Here is a 24,598-nt window from a genome sequence, read left to right on the forward strand (position 1 = left end):
GGCTCAAGCTGAATTACCTATGCAGTTTTGGGATCACGCCTTTCTCACTGCCGTTTATCTCATCAATAGACTCCCCTCCTCATCTATTCAAAATGCTGTCCCTTATCATAAGCTCTTCCATCAACCACCAGATTATCTCTCTCTTAGAATCTTTGGTTGCTCCTGCTTCCCACATCTTCGGCCCTACAACAAACACAAACTTCAATTCCGATCCCAAGAATGCGTTTTTCTTGGTTACTCTACCTCTCACAAAGGTTACAAATGCCTTGCTGCTGATGGACGTCTCTACATCTCCAAAGATGTAGTGTTTAATGAAACTAAATTTCCCTACAAGGATCTTTTCTCCTCTTCCAAGGCTAGTGACTCCCAACTTCCTATTTCAGTTCCTCTTACTATAAATCCCACTCCCACACCCACTCATGCAACCAGACTCACCTCTCCCAATCCACCAACAACCTCACCAAGCCTAACCTCTGATTCTTACAGCCCCAACACTGCTGCCCACACCTCTCCCTCCACTTTATCCATTCCCACATCCTCCAACCTTGAACCTTCCTCATCTCCTATTATTCACCCTCACAATGTGCACCCTATGACCACAAGAGCAAAAGATGGTATAGTTAAACCACGCCTCCAACCCACCCTTTTATTAACCCAGGTTGAACCAAAAACCACCAAACAAGCCTTATCTAATCCTACCTGGTCTGCTGCCATGCAAACAGAATACAATGCTCTCCTTCACAATAACACCTGGTCTCTTGTTCCTCTTCCACCGCATCGCACTGCTATAGGCTGCAAGTGGGTTTTCCGTGTCAAAGAAAATCCTAATGGTTCGGTCCAAAAGTACAAGGCACGCCTTGTTGCCAAAGGATTTAATCAGCAATTTGGCTTTGACTATCATGAAACCTTCTCCCCTGTCATCAAACCCGTTACTGTTAGACTCATTCTCACCCTTGCTCTCACTCATCGTTGGCCCATTCAACAACTCGATGTTAACAACGCCTTCCTCAATGGAACACTTGAAGAAGAAGTTTACATGCAACAGCCACCTGGATTTGAAGCTTCTGATAAAAATCTCGTCTGTAAACTTCACAAGGCCATTTATGGGCTCAAACAGGCACCTCGTGCCTGGTTTGACAAACTCAAATCAACTCTGCTGCAATTAAACTTTTATGCCAGCAAATGTGATCCATCACTGTTCATATACTCTCAGGGCAATAATGTCATCTACATCCTGGTGTATGTTGATGACATTATAATCACTGGCAATAATTCCTCAATTCTTCATACGCTTGTATCTCAACTCCATTCAATCTTCTCCCTCAAAGATCTCGGTGATCTTGATTTCTTTCTTGGCATTGAAGTAAAGTCTCAGCCTGATGGTTCTCTCATTCTTACTCAAAGTAAGTACATTCGTGACCTATTGAATCGTACTGATATGGAAGGCTCAAAACCTATTTCTTCTCCCATGATCTCTGGAAGCAAACTATCAAAAGTAGGCTCTGAAGATTTCTTGGACGCTTCTCTCTACCGTTCAGTTGTAGGTGCATTACAATATGCTACTATTACAAGACCCGAAATTAGCTTCTCTGTAAACAAAGTCTGCCAATTCATGTCCCATCCCCTTACACATCATTGGGCAGCTGTCAAAAGAATTCTCAGGTATCTAAAGGGCACTACATCTTGGGGTCTCCGTCTACAACCTGCTTCTTCTCCTTCCTCCCTCTCGATCCATGCCTATTGTGATGCACATTGGGCGTCTGATCCTGACGACAGGCGTTCTACATCTGGCGCCTCCATCTTCCTTGGACCAAATCTCGTATCCTGGTGGTCCAAAAAGCAAACTGTAGTTGCCCGCTCTAGTACTGAAGCAGAATACAGAAGCCTTGCCCTTGCCACAACTGAAGTCACTTGGATACAAACTTTACTATCTGAACTTAAAGTCACTCATTCTACTCCAATTATCTTCTGTGACAACTTGAGCACTGTCGCTCTCGCTCACAACCCGGTTCTTCATGCATGCACCAAACATATGGAATTAGACCTTTTCTTTGTTCGCGAGAAAGTGGCTGCCAAGTGTCTTCAAGTTGTTCATGTTCCAGCTATTGATCAGTGTGCTGATGTGCTCACCAAAGCTCTCTCACCTACGCGGTTTTGTGAATTTCGGTCCAAGCTTCAAGTAGTTGAGTCTCCTCATCCTACTTGAGCTTGCGGGGGGCTATTGGAGTACAGTTTTACTCCTTTATTGTTATTTTCGGTTATTATAGATAATTAGGTTATCTTTCTGTTATTATAGATAATCAGGTTATTATTCTGTTATTATAGATAATTAGGTTATTATAGACCAATCTTAATTGGCTCTATAAAACCTGTCTTGTACTCTGTTTTCTGCAGTTAATCAATTACATTCTTTGCCTATTGCAAATCTTCTCTCATCTCTCTCTCTCTCGCTCTCTTACTCTTTTTATCTCTCACATATAATTCCTTTACTATCAATGGGCTTGCAATCCAACATGCTAGTTTCCTTCAAGATATCAATAGCATATTTTCTTTGTGAAATCACAATGCCTTCCTTTGATTGAGCAACCTCAATACCCAAAAAATATCTCAGATGCCCAAGGTCTTTGGTCTGAAAATGACTAAACAAATGTTTCTTCAATTGAGAGATTGTAGTTGTATCATTCCCTGTAATCACTATGTCATCAACATAAACAATCAAATAAACACATCTCCCAGGTGAAGTGTGACAATAGAACACTGAATGATCTGCTTTCAACCCAAAATTCTGCACCACATGACTAAATTTTCCGAACCAAGCCCAAGGAGATTGTTTGAGACCATAAAGGGATCTTCACAATCTGCAAACCAAACCAGACTCCCCCTGAGCAACAAACCCAGGAGGTTGCTCCATGTAAATTTCCTCCTCCAACTCCCCATGAAGAAATGCATTTTTAATATCTAATTGGTGGAGAGGCCAATGCCGAATAGCTGCCATAGCAAGGAAGAGACGAACTGTAGGGATTTTGGCCACAGGAGAAAAGGTATCACCATAATCTAGGCCATAAATTTGAGTATATCCCTTGGCCACCAATCGGGCTTTGAGTCGATCAACTGTACCATCAGGCCCAACTTTAATGGCATAGACCCATCTACAACCAACTGGTTGTTTACCAGGAGGAAGTGGAACTAGCTCCCATGTACCCCTATACTCAAGAGCTTGCATTTCAACAATCATTGCTTGTCTCCATCCAGGATGACCAAGAGCCTCATGAACATTTTTAGGAATGGTAAGAGGAGATATAGAAGAGACAAAGGAGAAATACAAGGGGGATAAGTGATGATAACTCAAAAAATTATAAATAGGATGAGGGTTTCGAGTAGACCGAATACCTTTTCGAAGAGCAACGGGCCATCCTGAGTTATCCTCACCAGGATCCGTAGCAGGGACATCTGATGGTGAAGGACATGAAACCGGTGACTCTTCAGGTAATGTTGGATCAATTTGTCGTGCACGACGTTGATATGTGACAAGAGGAGGTGGAGTAGCTTGAATAGGAGTAGTTCCGGGAATAATAGACTGAGTAACCTCTTGGTTATGAAGTGAAATTTGAGGTGGAATGGAAACATGAGAACAAACTGGCAGCACCTCTTGTACTGAAAGAGAATCATGAGTGGTGCATGAGAAAAAAGGAGTTTGTTCAAAGAAGGTGACATCTGCAGACATGTAGAATTTTCTGGTCTCTGGAGAGTAACACCTATACCCTTTCTGAAGACGGGAATAGCCTAAGAAAACACACTTAATGGCTCTAGCAGATAGTTTATCCAAACCAGGAGAGACATTATGGACAAAACATGTACACCCAAAGACACGAGGTGAGACATGAAACAAGGGTTCCTTAGGATAAATAATGGAGTAAGGGATTTTATTTTCAAGGGAAGAAGAGGGCATTCTGTTTATTAAAAAACAAGAAGTGAGGATTGCATCACCCCAATGATGTACCGGAACATTTGCATTGAGCATTAGGGTGCGTGCAGTCTCCACAAGGTGCCTATTTTTTCTTTCTGCTATTCCATTTTGTTGGGGTGTATGTGGACATGTAGACTGATGTAAGACACCCTGTGAGGATAGGAAATAGGATAATTCAGAAGAGAAATACTCTTTTGCATTGTCACTTCTAAAAATTTTAATTATTCTCCCAAATTGGTTTTTGATTTCATTAAAGAAAGACATGAAAATAGACAATAGTTCAGAACGATCTTTCATTAGATATACCCAAGTACATCGAGAAAATTCATCAATAAATGTTATAAAATATCTGAAACCAAAAGATGTTACACGACTTGGACCCCAAATATCAAAATGAATGGTGGTGAAAATTGAGTTACATCTTTTATCGGTTCGCTTGGGAAAAGACGACCTAACATGTTTGCCTAATTGACATGATTCACAACCTAACTCTTCTAAATTTTTAAGATTAGGAACCAAAAGTTTCAGCTTGGATAGACTTGGGTGACCCAAACGATCATGCAAGAGCTTGGGTGATAAAACAGCAACACAAGACACAAGTGGTTGTGTTTCAAAATAGTAGAGACCACTAGATTTATGTCCTGCACCAATCTTCTGACCCGTACCACGTTCCTGAATAACAAAAGATTCAACATTAAAGGTTACTGAACAATTTAAAGATTTGGTTAACTGACTTAAAGAGATTAAGTTGAAAGGACAATTAGGAATAAACAACACAGAGTTTAAATGTAGTGAGGGAGACAGAGAGACTTGACCAATTCCTTTGAAAGCAATTCTGGATCCATCTGCTAAGGTAATAAGGTGAGGGGATTTAAGTGGAGACATGGTAGAAAACATAGACTTATTACTAGTTATGTGATCAGAGGCTCCTGAATCAAGGATCCATGGACTTTGATTTGTAGTTGAATGAGAAATACAAGCGGTAGAAACAGTAGTGGTAGAGAAAGATTGAGCTTGATTCATAGATTTCCATTGAAGATATTTCTGATAGTCATCTTTAGGGACCATTCTATCAGTTTTTTCCAATTTCTTAGACTTGGACAGATTTGCAAAACCATGAAGAGAATAACAATTCTCTTGGATATGACCTATCCTCTTGCAGTATGAGCATTGAGGACGAACACTTCTCCCTTGACTAGAAACCATTGCAAAAGCTTCAACCTGACCTGGAGATGCCATACGAAGAAGAAGGAACAACTGGAACAACTGGAGAAGATGAACAGTGACTGCAACTCAAAGAGAAGATGAACAATGACCGCAACTCAAACGAACAACTGGAACAACATACTGAGGTCTGAAACAGACCCAGACAACTTGGGCGAGCACAACGATGGCGGCGCGGTGGACTTCCGGCGGCCAGAAGGCGACGCGTGAGAGACACGCGCATGACGGACCAGACAGTTGGAGCGGCGCGTGGGAGCGTGTGGAGACTTCGATGCGCTCAAAACCACCAGGGTTGGGTTGCGCTCAAAGAGGCGCACCAAACCCTAAGTTCGCCGGAGAATTTGGTCGTCGGTGGCGGCAGCGGACGGTGGCCGGCGGAGGTGGCCGGCAGCGGACAGCGGCGGCGGACGACGGCGAACGACAGAGCGGGATCGAACCCGCTCTGATACCAACCTGAATATTAAGATTTGAGAAAAATAGTGTGTGTATTTCCCACACTTCTTTCATTTTCATTATATATAACATATTGAGTACATAGAAATACTAAACCCTAGGAGTCTAAGACATCACACCAGACATATAAAAGAAATATTAAATAAATACAAAGGCTTCTCTAATAAGCTATTCTAACAATACTATTCAATTTCCTAATTTCTAGTCGGTGTGGGACTTGGATTTTTTCCAATACAACCATTTATCGATCCCCAATAAAATTGAAACAAAAAACTCTTATGAATAGAATATTTAAAAAAAAAAAAGACAATTATTTTAGAATATACCCAAAACATATTTCAAAGAGCCTCTAAAAAGAACGAACTTTTAGAATATACAAATGTGAATCCACCTATCTAATAAACACAAAAGCATGAAATGAAATCCCATTTTAGCACAAAATCCCAGTTAACAAAAACTGAAAAAAGTAGTTGGTGGGTGAGACCTTCAAGAGAATCATGACAATGCAAGGTAACATGAGGGTCCCTTTTCCTCCACTTGATGAAAGAAGGATCTTCCCACACTTTGTAACCGTTCTGAGGAGTATGGTGGAGAGGGCCAACAACAACCAAAGAAGATGAAGCCATCATCACAATTCACTAATATGAGGAATGAAACAAGATTAATAGATCAGTCAGGCAAATCACATCACTAATGGAAGCAACACATTTTTGCAATTTTAGTGCTTCTTGAAGGTTGTTAAGGAACTACTAGGAAATTAGGGTTGCAACTACCGGAAATATAAAACTGACAAATAAAAATACTTCATTTCTCCTACTGAAAAGGAAATAAACTCTTCAGCAGAAAATGGTAATGTGCTATGGGCTTACAACCAATGGAGGCCCAAATTTTAGGGAAACACACAAAAAAAACATAAAACCATAATAAATTGGTTACACAAAATCTTGGCTTATGATATATACACCTTTTTTTATAAGTACACCTCTTTATTTAAAAAAAAAAAAAAGAAATTCCTAAAATATTCATAGTTTTATTTTATTTTAAACTTTACACCTCCAACTTTCAATTTACTACTTCTTCTTTTTCATACACCTCCTTCCTTATTTCTTTCAGTTTTTACATGCACTCTTTTGTCTTCCTCCAATTCCCCACCTATTTCAATAGGTAGTTTTAATTCTCCCTACTTTTACATTACTCTCTTCTTCCCTCACCTCTTTCACTTTTTCACATGCACTCAAACTGTAGAACTGGTATGCAACAACATTATAGGTATGTGTGACTTCCTCAACAATTTCTATCGAACTAGACACATTTTTTTTGCAACACTTCCTCTTCTTTCACTCATTCAAAAAGCTTAACATTAAGTTTAATGATATGAAAAAGGCATTTTCACTATTCTAGAGTATTATGCGGGATAGCGAAATTAGTGCTCTTCTGGAAAGTACTTTCCAAAACAATAAATTTAGTGTTCTGGAAAGTACTTTCCGGAAGTGTATTATTCCGAAAAGTACTTTTCGGGATTAAGTAAAATAACACTTTTGAAAAATACTCTCCGAAATAGTAAAATTTATGTTCTGGAAAGTACTTTTTGAAAGTATGTTGTTTTACATAATTCCAGAAACTACTTTCTGGAACAATAAATTTAGTGTTTCGAAAAATACTTTTCGGGAGTATTATTAAAAACTCAATTTTGAAACATGCTTTCAATAAAATTAATTTTACTATTCTGAAAAATAGTTTAGGGTTTAAGGTAAGAGGGTACTATAAAAACCGAAAAAAAGGAGAAAAGGAGATATGTGAAAGAAAAAAAGTGTTACATTAAATGTTGGGAGTATAAAATTAAAAAATTAAAAATTATAAAAATTAATGATATTTTAGGAATTTAATAATTATTTTGAAAAAAAGGAGGTATATATATCATGAGCCCAAAATCTTTCATCCAATAAGGATTTGAAACCATTCTTTTGGGCCTATCATTGGTGGTGACGGTCATGCTTTGTACTGTGTGAACTTGGAAACATGGATTTATATATGCATTTCTTTTGTTTCATTTAAATATCCAACCATAAATAATTTGTGAATATATGCTAAATTTAATAACTTTAATAATGACTATTTTAAAAAAGTTAGTATTATATTATAATTTTATGCATTTTGTTTGTTACGGAAAAGAACATTTTTATCAAGAAATGAAATAAAATTTAGTACCACTATGGGAAATCAAATAGTATTTTAGGAAAGAATAAATTAGGAAATTTGTATATTTCCTTGTAATCTGTACAGATTTGAATAATTAGGAACAATCCCATAAATCAAGGGATTCTAGAATGAAATAGAGTTATTATATTTCCTAAAATAGCATAGGACTCCTGTATATATCTTGTATGATCTCTTTGTAATATGAGACAGAAAATCAGTTTTCATTTAACCTAATTTTCCAGATGGTATCAGGGCTTCCGACTTGGGAAGCTTTGTCTGCGCACTGTAAACCCTAAATTGGCAGCCTGCATTGCTACTACATTTTTTCTAACCCTAAGACGGCAGCCTACATTGCTGCTGCATCTTGCCCTATACATTCGTTGCACATTTTTTTTTCATGTTGTTTTCTCTGTGCCTTAATCGCACAACCTTTCCTTTTATTCTTCACCACTCAACCACCTTGCTATAATGTCAAGGGAAGAGGAAGTTGTGAACCCAACCACAGAAACAGGGAATACCCAATCCCAGCAACCTGGAGAACTGCAGAATATTCATTCTGCATATAGACTAAATGGAAGAAATTATTTGAAGTGGGCCCAACTTGTTCGTACAGTTTTGAAGGGAAAAGGGAAGTTGAGTCACCTAACGGAGTATGGACCTAAACAGGAGGATCCCAAGTTTACTACATGGGATGAGGAGGATTCAATGATCATGGCGTGGCTGTGGAATTCAATGATTCCAGAAATTAGTGACACCTGCATGTGCATGTTCCTTAACTCAGCAAAAGAGATTTGGGATGCAGTAGAGCAAACCTACTCTAAAGCCAAAGATGCTGCTCAAGTATATGAAGTAAAGGTGAAAACTTTGGCAGCAAAACAAGGGAACAAGACTGTTACAGAATATGTCAATCAGCTGAAATCATTATGGATGGAGCTAGACCATTATAGAGTCATAAAAGCCAAATGTACTGAAGATTCAGCACTTCTCAAGGACTATATCGAGCAAGACAGAGTTTATGATTTCCTTGTTGGTTTGAATCCTGAATTTGATCAAGTTAGGATTCAAATATTGGGGAAGAAAAAGGTACTATGCTTCAACGAAGTGGTGGCTATTGTGAGAAGTGAAGAAAGTAGAAGGAGTCTCATGTTAGAGAGTCCAGCAGTAGAGAACTCAACAATGGTGGCTGACCATAAAGGAGATCAGACTTTGGCCATGATAGCTGAACAGAAGAAAGGAGGATCAGCAAATGTGGAGAAGAAAGGTGATGGTCTATTGTGTACCTACAGCAATAAGCCCCGTCATACTCGAGATAAGTGCTGGAAGTTGCACGGGAAGCCTTTAAATCGAGACCGAGAAAGGGGATATAGAGGAGGCTCCTCAAGGAAAGGAGGACAAGTTTATGCTGCTGCGGGAACAAATGAAGAAAAAAAACTAGAAGCTACTGCCCATCTTAACCAAGAGGAGATAGAGAAGATGAGAGCCCTCCTTAGTAAGCTAGAAAAACAAACAAGTGTGTGTTCTTTGGCATACTCAGGTAAGTTTCCACTTTCTTTTGGATTAAATGTCTCAGATACACCCTTTAACCACTATTGGATATTGGACTCTGGAGCCACAGACCACATGACACCATTAGCCAAACACTTCTCCACATTTTCACCATATCCGAACAACAAGAAAATTGCCACAGCAGATGGAACCCTTATAACTGCAGCTGGTCAAGGAAATATACAAATCAATCCTTTAATAATCTTAAAAGATGTTCTCCATGTCCCAAAGCTTTCCACCAACCTAGTCTCTATACAAAAACTTATAAAGGATTTGTCATGTAATGTTGTTTTTTACAACGATCATTGTGTATTTCAGGACAAGGATTCGGGGAGGACAATTGGACATGCTAGAGAATGGAATGACCTTTACTATCTCGAAGATCCAAGTCTGTCCAGTAAGAACAGAATCTCGCACTCTTTCATATCTAAATTTATGATGACCAACAAAGAAAAAATCATGCTTTATCATTGTCGGCTGGGACATCCTTCTTTTGGAGTTATCAAAATTATGTTTCCTTCTCTATTTACCAAGTTAGATGTTGAGAGTCTTCATTGCGAGGTGTGTGAACTTGCTAAGCACAAGCGTGTATCTTTTCCAATAAGTAATAAAATTAGCAATTTTCCCTTTTATCTTGTTCACACTAATGTATGGGGCCTTCTAATGTTCCAAATGTGTCTAGTGCTCGATGGTTCGTCACCTTTATAGATGATTGTACAAGGGTCACTTGGGTCTTCCTACTTAAACAAAAATCTGAAGTCAGTTCTGTCTTCCTAAACTACCACTCCTTGATAAAAAATCAGTTTGATGTTAATATTAAGAGACTTAGGTCAGATAATGCTAAAGATTACTTCAATCATGTCCTTAATTCTTTTTGTCAAAAAGAAGGTATAATTCATGAGTCTTGTGTCAAAACACCACAGCAAAATGGGGTCACAGAGAGGAAAAATGGGCATTTATTAAATCAGACCCAAGCATTGTTGTTCCAAAATAATGTCCCAAAAAATTTCTGGGGGAAAGCTGTTCTTACAGCAACACACCTTATCAACAGACTACCCTCTAGAGTCTTAGGATCAAAAAGCCCTATGGAAGTTTGTCATCTTTCTATCCAAACCTGTCCACTACAAATAATCTTAAACCAAGAGTTTTTGGGGGCACCTCATATGTCCATATTCACAGTACAGACAGAGGGAAACTTGATCCTAGAGCCTTAAAGTGTGTCTTTGTTGGTTACTCATCCACTCAGAAAGGGTATAAATGTTACCACCTCCCATCCAAAAAATTCTGTGTCTAGGGATGTTACCTTTAATGAACAAGAGGGCTATTTCAATCAACCTTATCTTCAAGGGGAGAGTTTCCGGGAAGACAAGGAAAGTAATTATGGTTTTCCCACTCTTCCAGACTTGACAATTGAACCTAAACCAGATCAAATTAAACTATACCAAGTGAAACAAGTCAAGGAAGTGAAGCTGGTCAAGGAATTGGTCAAGAAAAGGAAGCAGGTCAAGAAAGTGAAATTAATTGTGAAGATGATCAAGGAGATGTTGAAGATAAGAGATTTGGTAAGAAGCTGGTGTACTCAAGGAAGACTAAGGCCATTCCAGGATCAAGCCATGTTCAAGAATCCAACTCGACTCCCCAAAAAGAGGTAACAGTTTTTTCTCCAGCTGTGCAGGTTGAAATTGAAACCCAAAATGATCTTGACCTCCCAATTGCCATTAGAAAAGGGACAAGAAAATGCACCAAAGAGCCACTTTACCCTCTCTCAAATTACTTGTCTTTTAAAAATTTCTCTCCTGCCCATAAAACCTTCCTAGTAAACCTAAATAGTACACTTGTACCTAATACCCTATCTGAGGCATTGTCTGATAGAAAATGGAGGCAAGCCATGGATGTAGAGATGGAAGCATTGGAGAAGAACAACACCTGGGAGTTAGTCACCTTACCAATAGGAAAGAAACCAGTTGGATGTAGGTGGGTCTATACAGTGAAATACAAGGCTGATGGATCAATTGAGAGATATAAGGCAAGACTGGTTGCCAAAGGGTTCACCCAAACCTATGGAGTTGATTATTTGGAGACCTTTGCTCCGGTTGCCAAAATGAACACAATTAGGGTGATATTGTCTCTTGCTGCTAATTATGGTTGGAACTTGGAACAATTTGATGTTAAGAATGCTTTCCTACATGGAGACCTTGAAGAAGAAATTTATATGGAGATACCTTCGGGATATAGTAGAGATGTTGCTGCCAACACTGTTTGCAAGTTGAAAAAGGCATTATATGGGCTAAAACAGTCCCCACATGCATGGTTTGGTAGGTTTACTAAAGTTATGACAAGCCTAGGTTACAAACAAAGCCAAGGGGACCACACTTTGTTCTTTAAACATTCCAATTCAAGGGGAGTAACAATGTTATTGGTGTATGTGGATGACATAATATAAACTAGAGATGATAAAGAAGAGCAACAATTGTTGAGCCAATGCTTGGGCAAGGAATTTGAGATCAAGACCTTGGGAAAACTAAAATATTTTTTGGGAATTGAAGTTGCCCACTCCAAGAAAGGGATATTTATATCCCAACAGAAATATATCAGTGATTTGCTCAAGGAAACTGGCAAGGCAGCTTGCAAACCTACTAGTACCCCATTAGAACCAAACCTAAAGCTTGGAAATGCAGAAGATGTTGCTGTTGACAAAGAGATGTACCAGCGATTAGTGGGCAGACTTATATATTTGTCTCATACCAGGCCAGATATTGCCTATGCAGCGAGTTCAATTAGCCAATTTATGCATAGTCCAAAGGAGACCCATTTACAAGTTGCCCACAGAATTTTACGATACCTTAAAGGAACTCTAGGAAGAGGAATCCTATTCAAAAGGAATAGTAATGTGAAGCTTGAAGCCTATACAAATGTTGATTATGCAGGGTCAATCGTGGATAGGAGGTCAATTACAGGATATTGCACCTTTCTTGGAGGAAATCTTGTAACTTGGAGAACAAAAAAACAGGGTGTAGTGGCTCGGTCCAGTGCTGAAGCGGAATTCAGAGCCATGGCACAAGGTATATGTGAGTTGCTACGTCTTAAAACTCCTCGAGAGAGAAGAAACAATCGTTCGAGAGAGAGAGAGGAGAGGGAGTGCGAGAACTGAGAAACCAAGTGGTTCCGCGAGAGGGAGAGGGGAGCATTAGGGCAAAAAAAGCCCAATTGAAAAGACAGACTTACCCTTAATGAAGGGTATATTGAAATTGCGCCGCGATTTTTTGCCGCTCCGCTCCTCCACCGACGTGGCCGCTCCGGCCGCAACACACATCCGCCACGCGACAGCAGCAAGATTGCGGGGTCAGGCCGCTTCGCTCTAGAGCGCCGCGATAGCGGCCGCTCCGTCCGCTATTAGCTACTATGCTTAAAACCATCTTAGAAGACTTGAGGATAAAATGGGAAGGACCTATGAAGCTTTATTGTGATAATAAGTCAGCAATAAGCATAGCCCACAACCCAATGCAACATGATAGAACAAAGCATATTGAAGTAGACAGACACTTCATCAAAGAAAAGCTTGATAGTGGCTTGATATGCACTCCATATGTGTCCTCTCAAGACCAAATTGCAGACATTCTTACCAAGGGACTAGGCAGCCACAATTTTGAGAAAATTGTATCCAAGCTGGGAATGGAAAACACCTATTCACCAGCTTGAGGGGGAGTGTGGGAAATCAAATAGTATTTTAGGAAAGAATAAATTAGGAAATTTGTATATTTCCTTGTAATCTGTACAGATTTGAATAATTAGGAACAGTCCCATAAATCAAGGGATTCTAGAATAAAATAGAGTTATTATATTTCCTAAAATAGCATAGGACTCCTGTATATATCTTGTATGATCTCTTTGTAATATGAGACAGAAAATCAGTTTTCATTTAACCTAATTTTTTAGAACCAACAATATGAATATTTTTTGCACTATTACTAGATAGTGGATCCATGTGATGCACGGGATTAAAATTTATGAGAATATAATATAATGTTGTATTTTTATGAAATAATATCGTTTTTGTAAATTAAATATTATTGTTGTGATTCAGGAATTGTGTGTGTTATTGTACACACACCAATCTTATTTATAGAGAGAATACAATAAATGATAGAGATACTAATCTCTAATATTATGAAAACTAATCTAATCATTCCCTAATTGATAGCGAGGATAATAACCATAATATATGTATCCACAATATCTGTAACAATTACATAGAAGTCTAAAGATACTTTAGAATACGACCAAACAACATCACATTTAATATATCTTTTCAATTTTAAACTAACATAGGACAAATACATTTGAAGGTAAATATTTCATTCAAATTTAATGTCCAATATAAAATTCATAAGTGGTTTAGACTTTAATTAAGCATTAAGTTTTTTATTTCAACATTACCTCATTATAACTAGAAATTAAATATTTCAAAATGTTTACAAATTAATAGATAATGCAACTCGAAATTATAGATGAAATAAAAAGAAATATTATTTATTCAAAATATATGTTTTCCTTAACTTTTCCAAATACATTTTCTTATTTTATGTACTTTATTAGTATGTCAAGTTTAATCTCGAAAAGTAGACAAACAAAATTTGGTCTATCCTCTTATTTGAGTCAAATACATGATAAGACTCTTTGTTACTTTGGTCATTACTAATTGAAAGTAAAAGTGATGAACAAATCCAGATATCTAACTATCTACAAATAGTCATATCATCTTTATATAACTTTAAAATATATAGTGTGCACCACCTGTAAAGGATAATGGCAATAATATCCTTTTACCTGCTGTACAATGATTACGTTACAGACGATGTATCACCTGCCTTTTCATAAGGATATTAGAATGTAACTAAAATTCGCGTAACACATTAATTAGAACACTATTGACTCATCATGAATTACTAATAATAAACCACAATGAGCCTAAACAAACAGTTTAAAAAATCATAAAGCAAGAAAGAAGATATATGAAAAATATATGGAGGGCAAATGAATTTGATGAACAGAACGATGATCCAAAGGGAATTTTAGTCAATCATTTCAGGCCATCTTTTTGAGTGGTTTTATTGAAAACAACTTTGATATTAAATCTTAATAAAGCAAAAGAATGTTTTTCTCATATTATATTACTTAAAATGTTGATTAGAATATTACAGAATTAGTGGAAAAGATTTTTCAATTCTCATATCATATTTTAAGAAACAATTAAAAATGTTAATAAATCAATAACCTATATCGTATTTTAAGAAACAACTCAATCTTAATAAATGAATAACTAAGAAGATTATTGATCAATCGTTTCTTGATATTCATTTTATACCAAAAATAGCTTTTATATTGAATAGACCAAAATAAAATTATCGTGTTACTTAAATTTCTTAGATGATGATTAGAATATTATGGAATTAGTACAAAAGAATTTCCTTGTATCATATTTTAAGAAACAATTTAAAATCTTAATAAATCAAGAGCATATATCATAACTAAAGAGAAAATTCAATCTTAATAAATCAAAGCATGATGGTTTACTAAAAAAAAATTAAGTGGGCATCTTTAATATAATGGTTGTACCAAAAAACAATGAAGCTAAGATAAGGATAATTACCTTTTAAAAGTATTATACAATTCTTAGTTTATATAAACCGCTCATTTTCTAAAATTTTAGCTTGGCTCAAAAGTTTTCAAAGTTTTAAAGGATGAATTTGGAAAAAAAATTTAAAGGATTAAAATGAAAGAGTCTCAATGTTAATTATTTTAATCAAAGTTATGAAATAATCGCATACCGATGAAAGTTATGCATAAACAACTTTATCATGTTGGAAAGAGTCTCAAGGGGGGAAACAAAATAAATTCAAACCTATGAACTAAACACAAAATAATATAAACGACGATGAATCGTTTCAGAAAAATAAAAAACTTTCCACAACAAAGTTAACACCAATTTCAGAACATAAAGCTTCAAACTCTTCAGCAATTTGAAAAGCATGTTATCCAAATCAATAAAAAAGGTTAAAAAAAAAAATCTTGGTAATTAATAGTTGGTACAATTGCAATCAATAAATTTCAAATTATTTGAAAATCAAACTCATGATCAAGTATTAAAGCATTAAACCTTGTGATTCAACAAAAGAAACCTTTTAGGCCTAAATAATGAAGAGTCAAACCTTCAGAATTTTTTTTTAACTTGTCATCTCTTTCAATTTATCATTTCAATCTTTATTTTAAAATTAAATTGTAATATTCTTTAAAAATAGCATAAATGAAAATAATCTTATAACGCAATATAATCTTTTTTAACATAAATATAAAATATAAATTGTATGATTTATATATTTATTTATTGAAAATTTAATTATAATATAATTTATATATTTATTATAAATTTTAGTTGTATAAAATAAAATTTATATAGTACATTGCACATGTTAAAATATTAGTTACATTAAAAATTATATCAATAGTAATCTATAATTATGCAATAATATAAAAATTTAATTATAAATTTATAATGTATTAAAATTAAACTCATTTTTATTTTATTATGCATTTGATTTCATTTATTTTGAAGGATACTTTTAGTTTTATGATACATTTTTTAAATAAAAAAATTGTAAATATGTTTTGTTTGAATTTAAAAAAAGTGATTTGAAGATATAAAATATTAATCATTTTAAAAAAAAAATATTAAAAAAAATGAAGTTATATTTTCTTTGGTTATACTTATAAAGAAATATTAAATTGCACCTTTGGTTCCTTATAATATTCAATCCTCAATTTTGATTCCACCACTAAATGTTCATTAGTTCAAAGTTAAAATTGTAACATTGATCATAAACTTACTTTAAATAGATGATATGATAATTAATGTTCAATAAGATTTAGATTAAATTGCACTTTTAGTTATAAGAGTAAAGTTTTACTTTGTAAATTCGGTTGCAATATTTTAGTTTTCAAAATGTTGTAATTGTTTTAGACCGAGTTAGTTTCTTTTGTCACTTTCATGGTAGGTGTACTCTATAACTAACTCTTAAGTTAGTTACAACTAGCATAGTCATTTATCCTATCTTGAACAAATACATACAGCCAAACTTTTTTCTTGTGTAAATACAAAATTAAATTTTCTTTCTTTCTAAATTTTAATATGGTACCAAAGCACTAATAAGTTTATGGTTCAAGTCTTGTGTACGAAAAAACATGGTTAGGAGGGATGACCCCACTAAAGGTAGCAAGCTAGGTTCCCCGATTCAGATTAGTCATTGGTGAAGACTTGCAAAGTTTTTGATTCTTATCACATGTGTGAGCAACAAGATCATCCCCTTCTTGCATGACTCCATTCCTCAATTTAGCATGGGATGCTTGCATGGGTGATTGGATGTAAAACCTCCTTGCAACTATAGGATAAGATACACATGTATTTTAATTCCCATACGAATGCACGAGCTCATCAACTATGTACTAAATTGCACAACATTACGCTAAAGAATAATACAATTTATGAGTTTCTTCTTCGAATCAAAGCACTTCTTGATGCTTTTACTGTCATTGGTGATGTTGTTTCTCCAAAAGAACATTTAGATATCATACTCGGATGCTTATCAATGGAATATGAATCTATTATTTCCTTGATTAGTAGCAAGTTTGATCCCTCTCAATTGATGATGTTGAGACCCTTCTTCTGGGACACGAATATCTCCTTGAGAAATTCAAGAAAAAGACTGTAGGCTCTATTAACCTTACTGAATTAGTGTCTCGAACAGTTCCCTCATCTTTGAGTCCACCTCGGCCTAATATTTTTGAACGACATTCTCAATCTAGTTATGATTTCTCTACTAGTTGAGGAAATTTCTCATCCTATTGTGGTCGTTCTAATCGTGGTGGACAATTTGGTGGTCATTCTTATTAGGGGCATTCTAATGTTCATGTTAAGTCTCACACGAACATGACACACCTATCAGTTATAACATATTTGAAGAACATTATGTTCCTATTGTACCTCTTGATACTTCAACTTATAAGAGCATGAGCTTTATGTGCATTTCAATCTTCAGTGCATTTTCCTTATGTTTCTCATATGCCCCAATTTCGTCCTTCATCTATGTTTAGTACCTCAAGCAATGCTTACTACATGTGACTAATGTTTTACAAAACATTCAACGATAGATTCCTTTTCAAGGACCAAAGTAGATTGTTATTGGGAGTTATGAATGCCATAATATTCATTCACGAGTGTTACAAAATTCTCCTTTACCATTAATCCCACAACTCTTGTTGTTCCCAATATTTTGTTATATGTTCCTCAAATCACTAAAACCCTTTTTAAGTGTAAGCCACTTTGCCAAAGATAATTTTTTGTAAGTTTCATCCACATTTTTGTTTGGTGAAATCACAAGGTTCTGATAAAGTTCTTCAAGAAAGGCACAATGGATATAGATGGTCTCCACAAATTTCGATCATTACTGAATCCCTCAGTTGTTATCAATCCTCAAGTCCATGCTAATTGTAGCTCTAAAATTTTACATGTAAATAATGCTATTGGAAATGTAGCCTCTATTATTTTCTGTATCTTTTGATACTTGACATTCTAGATTAGGACATCCAAGTATCGATGCACAATGTGTTATTTTCAAATGATGTATAGTTTCTCACCGATTAATTAAAAATACCTTTTATTTTTGTACACTTGGTTGTCTTGGAAAAGCTCACAGACTACCCTCTTCAATGTCTCATACTGTTTATAATCATCCTTTTGAATTAATATATATAGTAACTTGTGGGGACCTGTACCTTTTACTTCTACCTACAATCATAGTTACTATATGACATTTGTTGATGCCTATATTTAGTTCACTTGGATTTATCCACTTGAAAATAAATTTGAAACTCTTTCTGCTTTCAAGCAGTTACCCTTAATGGCTTAAAAACAATTTCAAATACCTATTATCACATATCTAAATCAATATGGGATTCATCATCGAATTATATGTTTACACACTCATCACAAAAATGGAGTAGCTGAAAGAAAATACAAACATGTCAACCTTGGCCTTACTCTCCTTGCCCAAGCTTATCTTTCTCTTACCTGTTGGGATCATGCTTTCGCACTTAGTTTGTACCTAAATAGACTTCCCACCTCTTAATTTTGAAATTCCTAAATACAAACTCTGACAGTTTACCTAACTATAATTTCCTTAAATCTTTGGTTGCTCCTTTTTTCCTCTATTTAGACCTTATAAAAAAAATAACAAATTAGTTTATTTTCTTTTATTGACAACTTATTTGAACAAATTTAAAATTGAACTCACTTTGAAAATTTTTATTTGAATTTCAATAAATAGGATTTTCAAAAAGAATGAACTAAAAGAAACATTATCTTAATTTTATATTGGTGATCATAACTTTTTTTCCTTAAATTGAAATTACTAAAAAAAATATTAAAAAAAACAAATTAGTATCCCATTGGAAGTATTAAACCATATTAGTTTTTTAAAATACATGCAATGTTTATAGAATGTTTAAACAAAGTGGCCTAATAAAATTAAGGAAGGACATAACTAATAAAATATAGTAATTGGCCAACACATATGTAAAAAAGTAAAAATAATAGCAATTTGAGCAGTTAAGTAAAAATAGGAGTCAGTAGAAACTAAACCTCGCAAGGAAGCAACGCTCACGTGTGATCACCCTCTTGGATTTGGAAACCCTCAACGCGAGATAACAAGCCCCATCACTTGTTTTAACCTCCCGAATAGAAACTAGAGCAGCATTAAGCTCCTAAAAGGAAGAAATAAATACCATGAACCTTGGAAATGAATTTTTACAATAAACAAACATATCCATTCATAACAGTATGTACAGCATCAATTTTCTCACACAAAAAAAAAAACAAATTTAGTCAACTCATATAAGAAAAAACTAATTGAATACAAGAGGAGATAATAATCACTGTGGCAAACGAGAAAGGATATTATGAGATTTGACTATTCTAACCTCACAACAAGGAGACAATAATCTCTGTGCCAAACCACTGCTTTTAGCTGGAAACTGAAAAGATATGAACCAATTATATCACAAAATTTCAACTCAGATCTTAAACACAAAAATTTCAACCTTTCTAAAAAGAAAAATCACAAATATTCAGAATAGCATACGAAACCTTCACCTAATTTCCACCTCCGGCCACTTTTGTTCCGATCTATGCTATATATGATGCGATTGAGATGCAGAGGAAACAAAAAAAAAAATGGGTGCTTGACAAATGAAAATGAAACAGAAATAAAGATGAAAGTGAGAGAGTGAAGTGGGACTCTGGATCCTTAATCCTTGTGAGTGCAGTGGGACGCGTGGAAGTGGGAAATAAAAAATCCAAACGCCAAAAGGTTACAAATTTAAAGTGCGGGAGAGGAATATATTGTATAATATATTAAGTACAACACGTGTCTTTTACGTACCTTTTAAATTAATATTATTCAACGTCTTTTAATATAAATTTGTTTGAAATTAAAATTATTTAGAACAAAAATATTTTAAATCAGTTTAATCATGCTTTCAGTTTTTATACATAATGTTAATTTTAATTCCTATATTTTAATAAGATAGTTTAAATTCTTATAATTTACGTTCATGTATATAATAATTTAATAAATTTAGTGGAATTACTCATACTTTTAAAAATCATAGATGACTTTTTTTTTCTTGCTTACAATCATAGATAACTTTAAATTATAGGTTAAATTAATTAGTTAACTTTTATAATTTCTTAAAAGTTTTTGTTTGGTCTTTATAGTAGTCTTAAAAAATTCTTATAGTTTTAAAATTTTGCAATTAAATCTTTCACTCGTTAATGTCCTTATAATTCTATTTTTTTAACACCTCTTAATAATTCCGTTAATTTGTGCTCAACCGGATGTTATGATATTACAACTTTGTAACTTTTAATATGCTAAAATTACTCTTTTTTATTTTTATTTATTTAACATTTTTCTAATTAAATCCTAATTTCAATATGCTCATAACATCAAAACTTAAAAAAGAAACAATTCACGTTTAAATTTTAACTGTATCTTAATTTTTAAATTCTTAGATATTTTTTTATTTACATATATTTATAAAACTAAGATAAAATAAAAAAGGTAGAACTTTTTATCTATATAATTTATATTTTAACTTAATACTTTTGTTTGTACAACAAAAAAAATAAATGTTTATTTTATATAATTAAAATTTTGCCTTAAATTGTGGAGAAAAGATAGATATTTGAAGGGAAGTTGAATAATATATATCAAAAACTCATGTTTTCAAGATCATGAAGTAGTATTAGCATCACACGAATGATCAATAAGAGTAATCAATAAAACACACAATATTTTTATACTGGTTTACCTTAACCACCGATTTTACGTTTAATTCTTAATCCAACCAAATTGAGTTTCACTAACTTTTAGTAAAATTACAAGTATTTTTTTTATCAAGTCACTTCCGGCTCAAACAAGTGTTCTTTGAATAGTCTCTTCAAGCCACTACCCAAATATTCTTTTACAGACAAGTTGTTTCAAGCTCAACCTTAAGTATTCTTTTACAAACAAGTCTTTTCAAACTCAAATCCAAGTATTATTTTACAATCAAGTCTTTCTTGACTCTACCTTATAACAATAGTTATAAAGAAATTACAAGTTTGCATTTATGTCTCTTTTAGACATGATTACAACAATTTGTTTGAGTACAAGAAAGCTCTTGAAGAAGATTTTCTTAAAGATGAGTATAAATCATTTTTCTATATTTACACTTTTATTCTCTACATGTGCTTTCTTCTTTTTCTTTTTTTTTTCCCGAGTTTTGGAACTTTTTATATAGTATTTTTGAAAGAGATGACAATTGCAATTTCTTGATTATGACCCAGAATTGTTTCGTCTTACTCTTTCATTTGGTCTTTAGAGAGGAAGTATTCGTTGATACATTAAATGTTTCAATTAATGTATTTCACTTAAACATATTCTTTATCTTTGATAGATCAAGCTACTTATCAGAGCAGAGTAGCAAAATGAAAATAGTAGGAAGCAAAGTCAACGTATAGGCAAGATTACAATCCTTTTCCAGTGTCTTTTTCGTAAAATTCAGGATCTTTGTCCTTTGTTCTACTACTCTTCATGCTTTTATACACTTTTAACAGAATGTAGGTTCCGAGACAACATTTTTCGATCAATTAAGGTATAAGGCATTCATTTAAACATTTAAATTCGTCAATCACAACAAATAATGATAATTAGAAATAGTTTGTATGTTTCGTCTAACAGATGCTACTTCATCTTATTTAGTTTGAAACAACGACTTTTACGATGCATTTTCTTACTAAAAAAATATAGTGTTTATTATCATTAAAACTTATAAATCATTAGGGATCTAAAATCGTCTTTTAACTTAACATAAATATATTTTTAGTCTCATGAATATGTTTTTTTATTTTGGCCATTATAAAATTTTTCTTTATTTTTCATTCATCTAAAATTTGAAACTATTATTTTATATTTTACTACTATATGAGTCTTTTTAACAACTTATGTACTCATTAGAAGGTTATGTGACCATTCCAAGTGATACCATGTGTGATACTTTAATTATTTGCATGTGCTTAAATATATTTTTAGTTCGTCAAATTTAAAACTAGTCTTTTTAATCATGTAATTTCAAAAAAAATCTTGATTTAGTCTTTATACTCAACTTTTTTTAAGGAATCTATCAAATGTTATTACATAAAATCTATTTATCGATGTTTTTGTTAGTAAAAATGTTATATTAAATCCAGTTAATACTGTTGTATAATTGTTTCAATCCATTACTTTCATATATGTTATTAGTGACCTAAGAGATTAAAACAGAAAAATTATATAGACTAAAATTAACAATTTTAAATTTGGGAGACCAAAAATAAATTTACCCTAAATTTGAGTGACTAAAAACATATTTAATATTTATGTTTGTACAACACACAAAATAAATGTTTATTTTATATAATTAAAATTTTGGCTAAAATTTTAATTTGTTTTTCATCTCTCTAAAATTTGAAACTATTGTTTTAATCTCTACTACTACATGTAACAACCTAAACACACTAGAATGAGAGGGATCCAAAGGTTGTACAAGTGTGAGATTGTACAGTTAAGAATAACTTAAAGAAATTAATTTGTACTGCCTATACTAACAAGATGCATCTACTTTTCAGTAGTTCATCACAAAAGAACTCCATAGTTAAGCGTGTTTGGCTTGAAGCAATTTGGGAACGGGTAACCTTCTAGAAAGTTTCCTAGAAAGTGTGTGAGTGAGGATGAAACTCGTTGAAAAGTCTTGTATTGGTCTCAGGGGTGTGGTTTGTGGACGAACCAAGCAAAAGCTAGTGGGCTTATAACAACCTAAACACACTAAAATGAGAGGTATCTAGAGGTTGTAAAATTGGTGAGATTGTACAATTGGAGATGACTTAAAGGAATTAATTTGTACTATGTATACCAACATGATACATTTACTTTTTGGTAGCTTATCAAATAAGAACTCCATAATTAAGCATGCTTCACTTGGAGCAATTTAAAGATGGATGACCTTCTATGAAATTTCCTATGTGACACCCTCTACTCCACACATAAATATACAATTATATAAAATAATAATAGTAAATAGAAACCTTTGTAATTAGAACAACATCTCAAATTTATATAAGGGTAAAAGGCTCACATTCACATCTTATAACATTTTCATAATGAAGTAATTCAATTATCAAAATAACCTAAGTAAATAGATAATTTAATTATAATTAATGAATGAAATAACATATAAGTAACCTAATTTACAAAGTAATAAAAGACATCATATTCTATCCCCTAGTGTCACATGTCTTAGTTAGAGCATGCCCAATATAGAAGCCTAAGCTTCATCACTAACATACGTTTACTGATGATCACCTGTAATACAATTTTAAACATACACAAACAAATAGGGGAGTGAGAAACATCTCACTCAGGTTCAAGTGTAGAAATAACAGTTAGGTAACACACACAAAAATCATAACAAACACATACATAACTATACATTAATCAAGTACAAATTCAAGTTACACATACGCAGTCACTCATCATGCAATAATCATGTCATAGACTCGACTCATAGATGCATGCATGTGGCACCAGTCACATATCACTGGTGTGTTGCCTAAACAACACAGTCACACTTCATTGACTCATCATTTCACTTGTCACAAATTCTTATATCCCATATCATGTTATCTCATACTATCATGTCACAAGTCACACGTTCACTTTTCACATTTTCACATCATGTTTACATAGTCTCATACAAGGAACTTCTCATAGCCATATATATCTGAATAGCACATATACCATACTAGGAAATTATACAATATCATACACATTCAATTCGCAATTCATAACATATGAAGCATAAAGGTCATAGATCCAACTTTATGATTTCGCGCATTTTTTTTTACAACCAACTAGTTAATATAATATTTCAATTGGTCAAAAACACTCCAAATATTATCCAAAACACGAATTCATCATCAATTTTACATATAATGCCTCAAAATTCATCCAAGATCATATCCCTAATTTCACTTCATGAGGTTTCCCATAGGAACCCACAGAGTACTCTAATCCATATCAAAATATATCCAAACTCAAAATTAAACATACATACATGCTCAATAATCATTAGGAAACACAACAAAAAATTCAAAAGGTAAAACAGAAAATATTCAAAATTTGTCTATTTCTCATAGGGTTTCCTCGTAAGAACCCATAGAACACTCTAATTCATATCAAAACTTGTCTATTTTTGAAATTAATCACATATTCACATTCAACAACCATCAAGGAACACAACATAAAACTCTAACACAAAAACAAAAAACATTTAAAAAGTGTATGTTTTTAAGAACATACATCAGGTAAGGGATTGGGGCCAATCCCGCTACCAAACATATCCATTATTGAAAATGAACACATATTCACACTCAGAATCACACAAGGAACGCAACATAACAATCAAAAAAACAAAATAGAAAACTTTCATAAAGTGCTTGTTCCTTAGGCATACATCAGGCCAGGGATTGGGAGCCAATCCTACTACAAAACAGTTACTCCCACGCCCCCAAGTGAGGTC

General features: G+C 33.9%; 2 protein-coding genes across 4 annotated transcripts in view; one reads left to right on the forward strand and one right to left on the reverse strand.

Annotated features, from left to right (window-relative positions):
- The window catches only part of LOC109813642 (glycoside hydrolase family 2 protein), a 42,264-nt gene extending 22,461 nt beyond the window's left edge, over window positions 1-19,803 (reverse strand). The window contains exons 1-5 of one of the 3 annotated variants that reach the window (XM_029274427.2): window positions 19,593-19,803; window positions 19,421-19,474; window positions 19,083-19,204; window positions 14,216-14,252; window positions 6,129-6,282 (exon numbers count right to left, since the gene is read on the reverse strand). In XM_029274427.2, coding sequence (XP_029130260.2) covers window positions 6,129-6,273 — 145 coding nt within the window. In that variant the 5' untranslated portion in view covers window positions 6,274-6,282; window positions 14,216-14,252; window positions 19,083-19,204; window positions 19,421-19,474; window positions 19,593-19,803. Of the gene's footprint in view, window positions 1-6,128; window positions 6,283-14,215; window positions 14,253-19,082; window positions 19,205-19,420; window positions 19,475-19,586 lie in introns of all 3 variants that reach the window. The other 2 variants (XM_020377866.3, XM_083062615.1) reach the window with 2 other exon arrangements.
- On the forward strand, window positions 8,312-9,185 carry LOC145950549 (uncharacterized). The gene is made up of 2 exons (XM_083061643.1): window positions 8,312-8,956; window positions 9,063-9,185. The coding sequence occupies exons 1-2, from the start codon at window positions 8,312-8,314 to the stop codon at window positions 9,183-9,185; spliced, it is 768 nt and encodes a 255-aa protein (XP_082917769.1).
- Window positions 19,804-24,598: the final 4,795 nt, after the last annotated feature.

Source organism: Cajanus cajan, chromosome 8 (genome assembly GCF_000230855.2).
Source record: "Cajanus cajan strain Asha chromosome 8, NIPB_CcT2T_4, whole genome shotgun sequence".
Classification (NCBI taxonomy): domain Eukaryota; kingdom Viridiplantae; phylum Streptophyta; class Magnoliopsida; order Fabales; family Fabaceae; genus Cajanus; species Cajanus cajan.

What these genes read in the sequence shown, in the direction of transcription:
- LOC145950549 (XM_083061643.1), top strand. Translation starts at nt 8,312, where the DNA reads ATGTCAAGGGAAGAGGAAGTTGTGAACCCAACCACAGAAACAGGGAAT. An exon ending in TCAACGAAGTGGTGGCTATT is followed by an intron (nt 8,957 to 9,062) that starts GTGAGAAGTGAA and finishes TGGCCATGATAG; the next exon opens with CTGAACAGAAGAAAGGAGGA.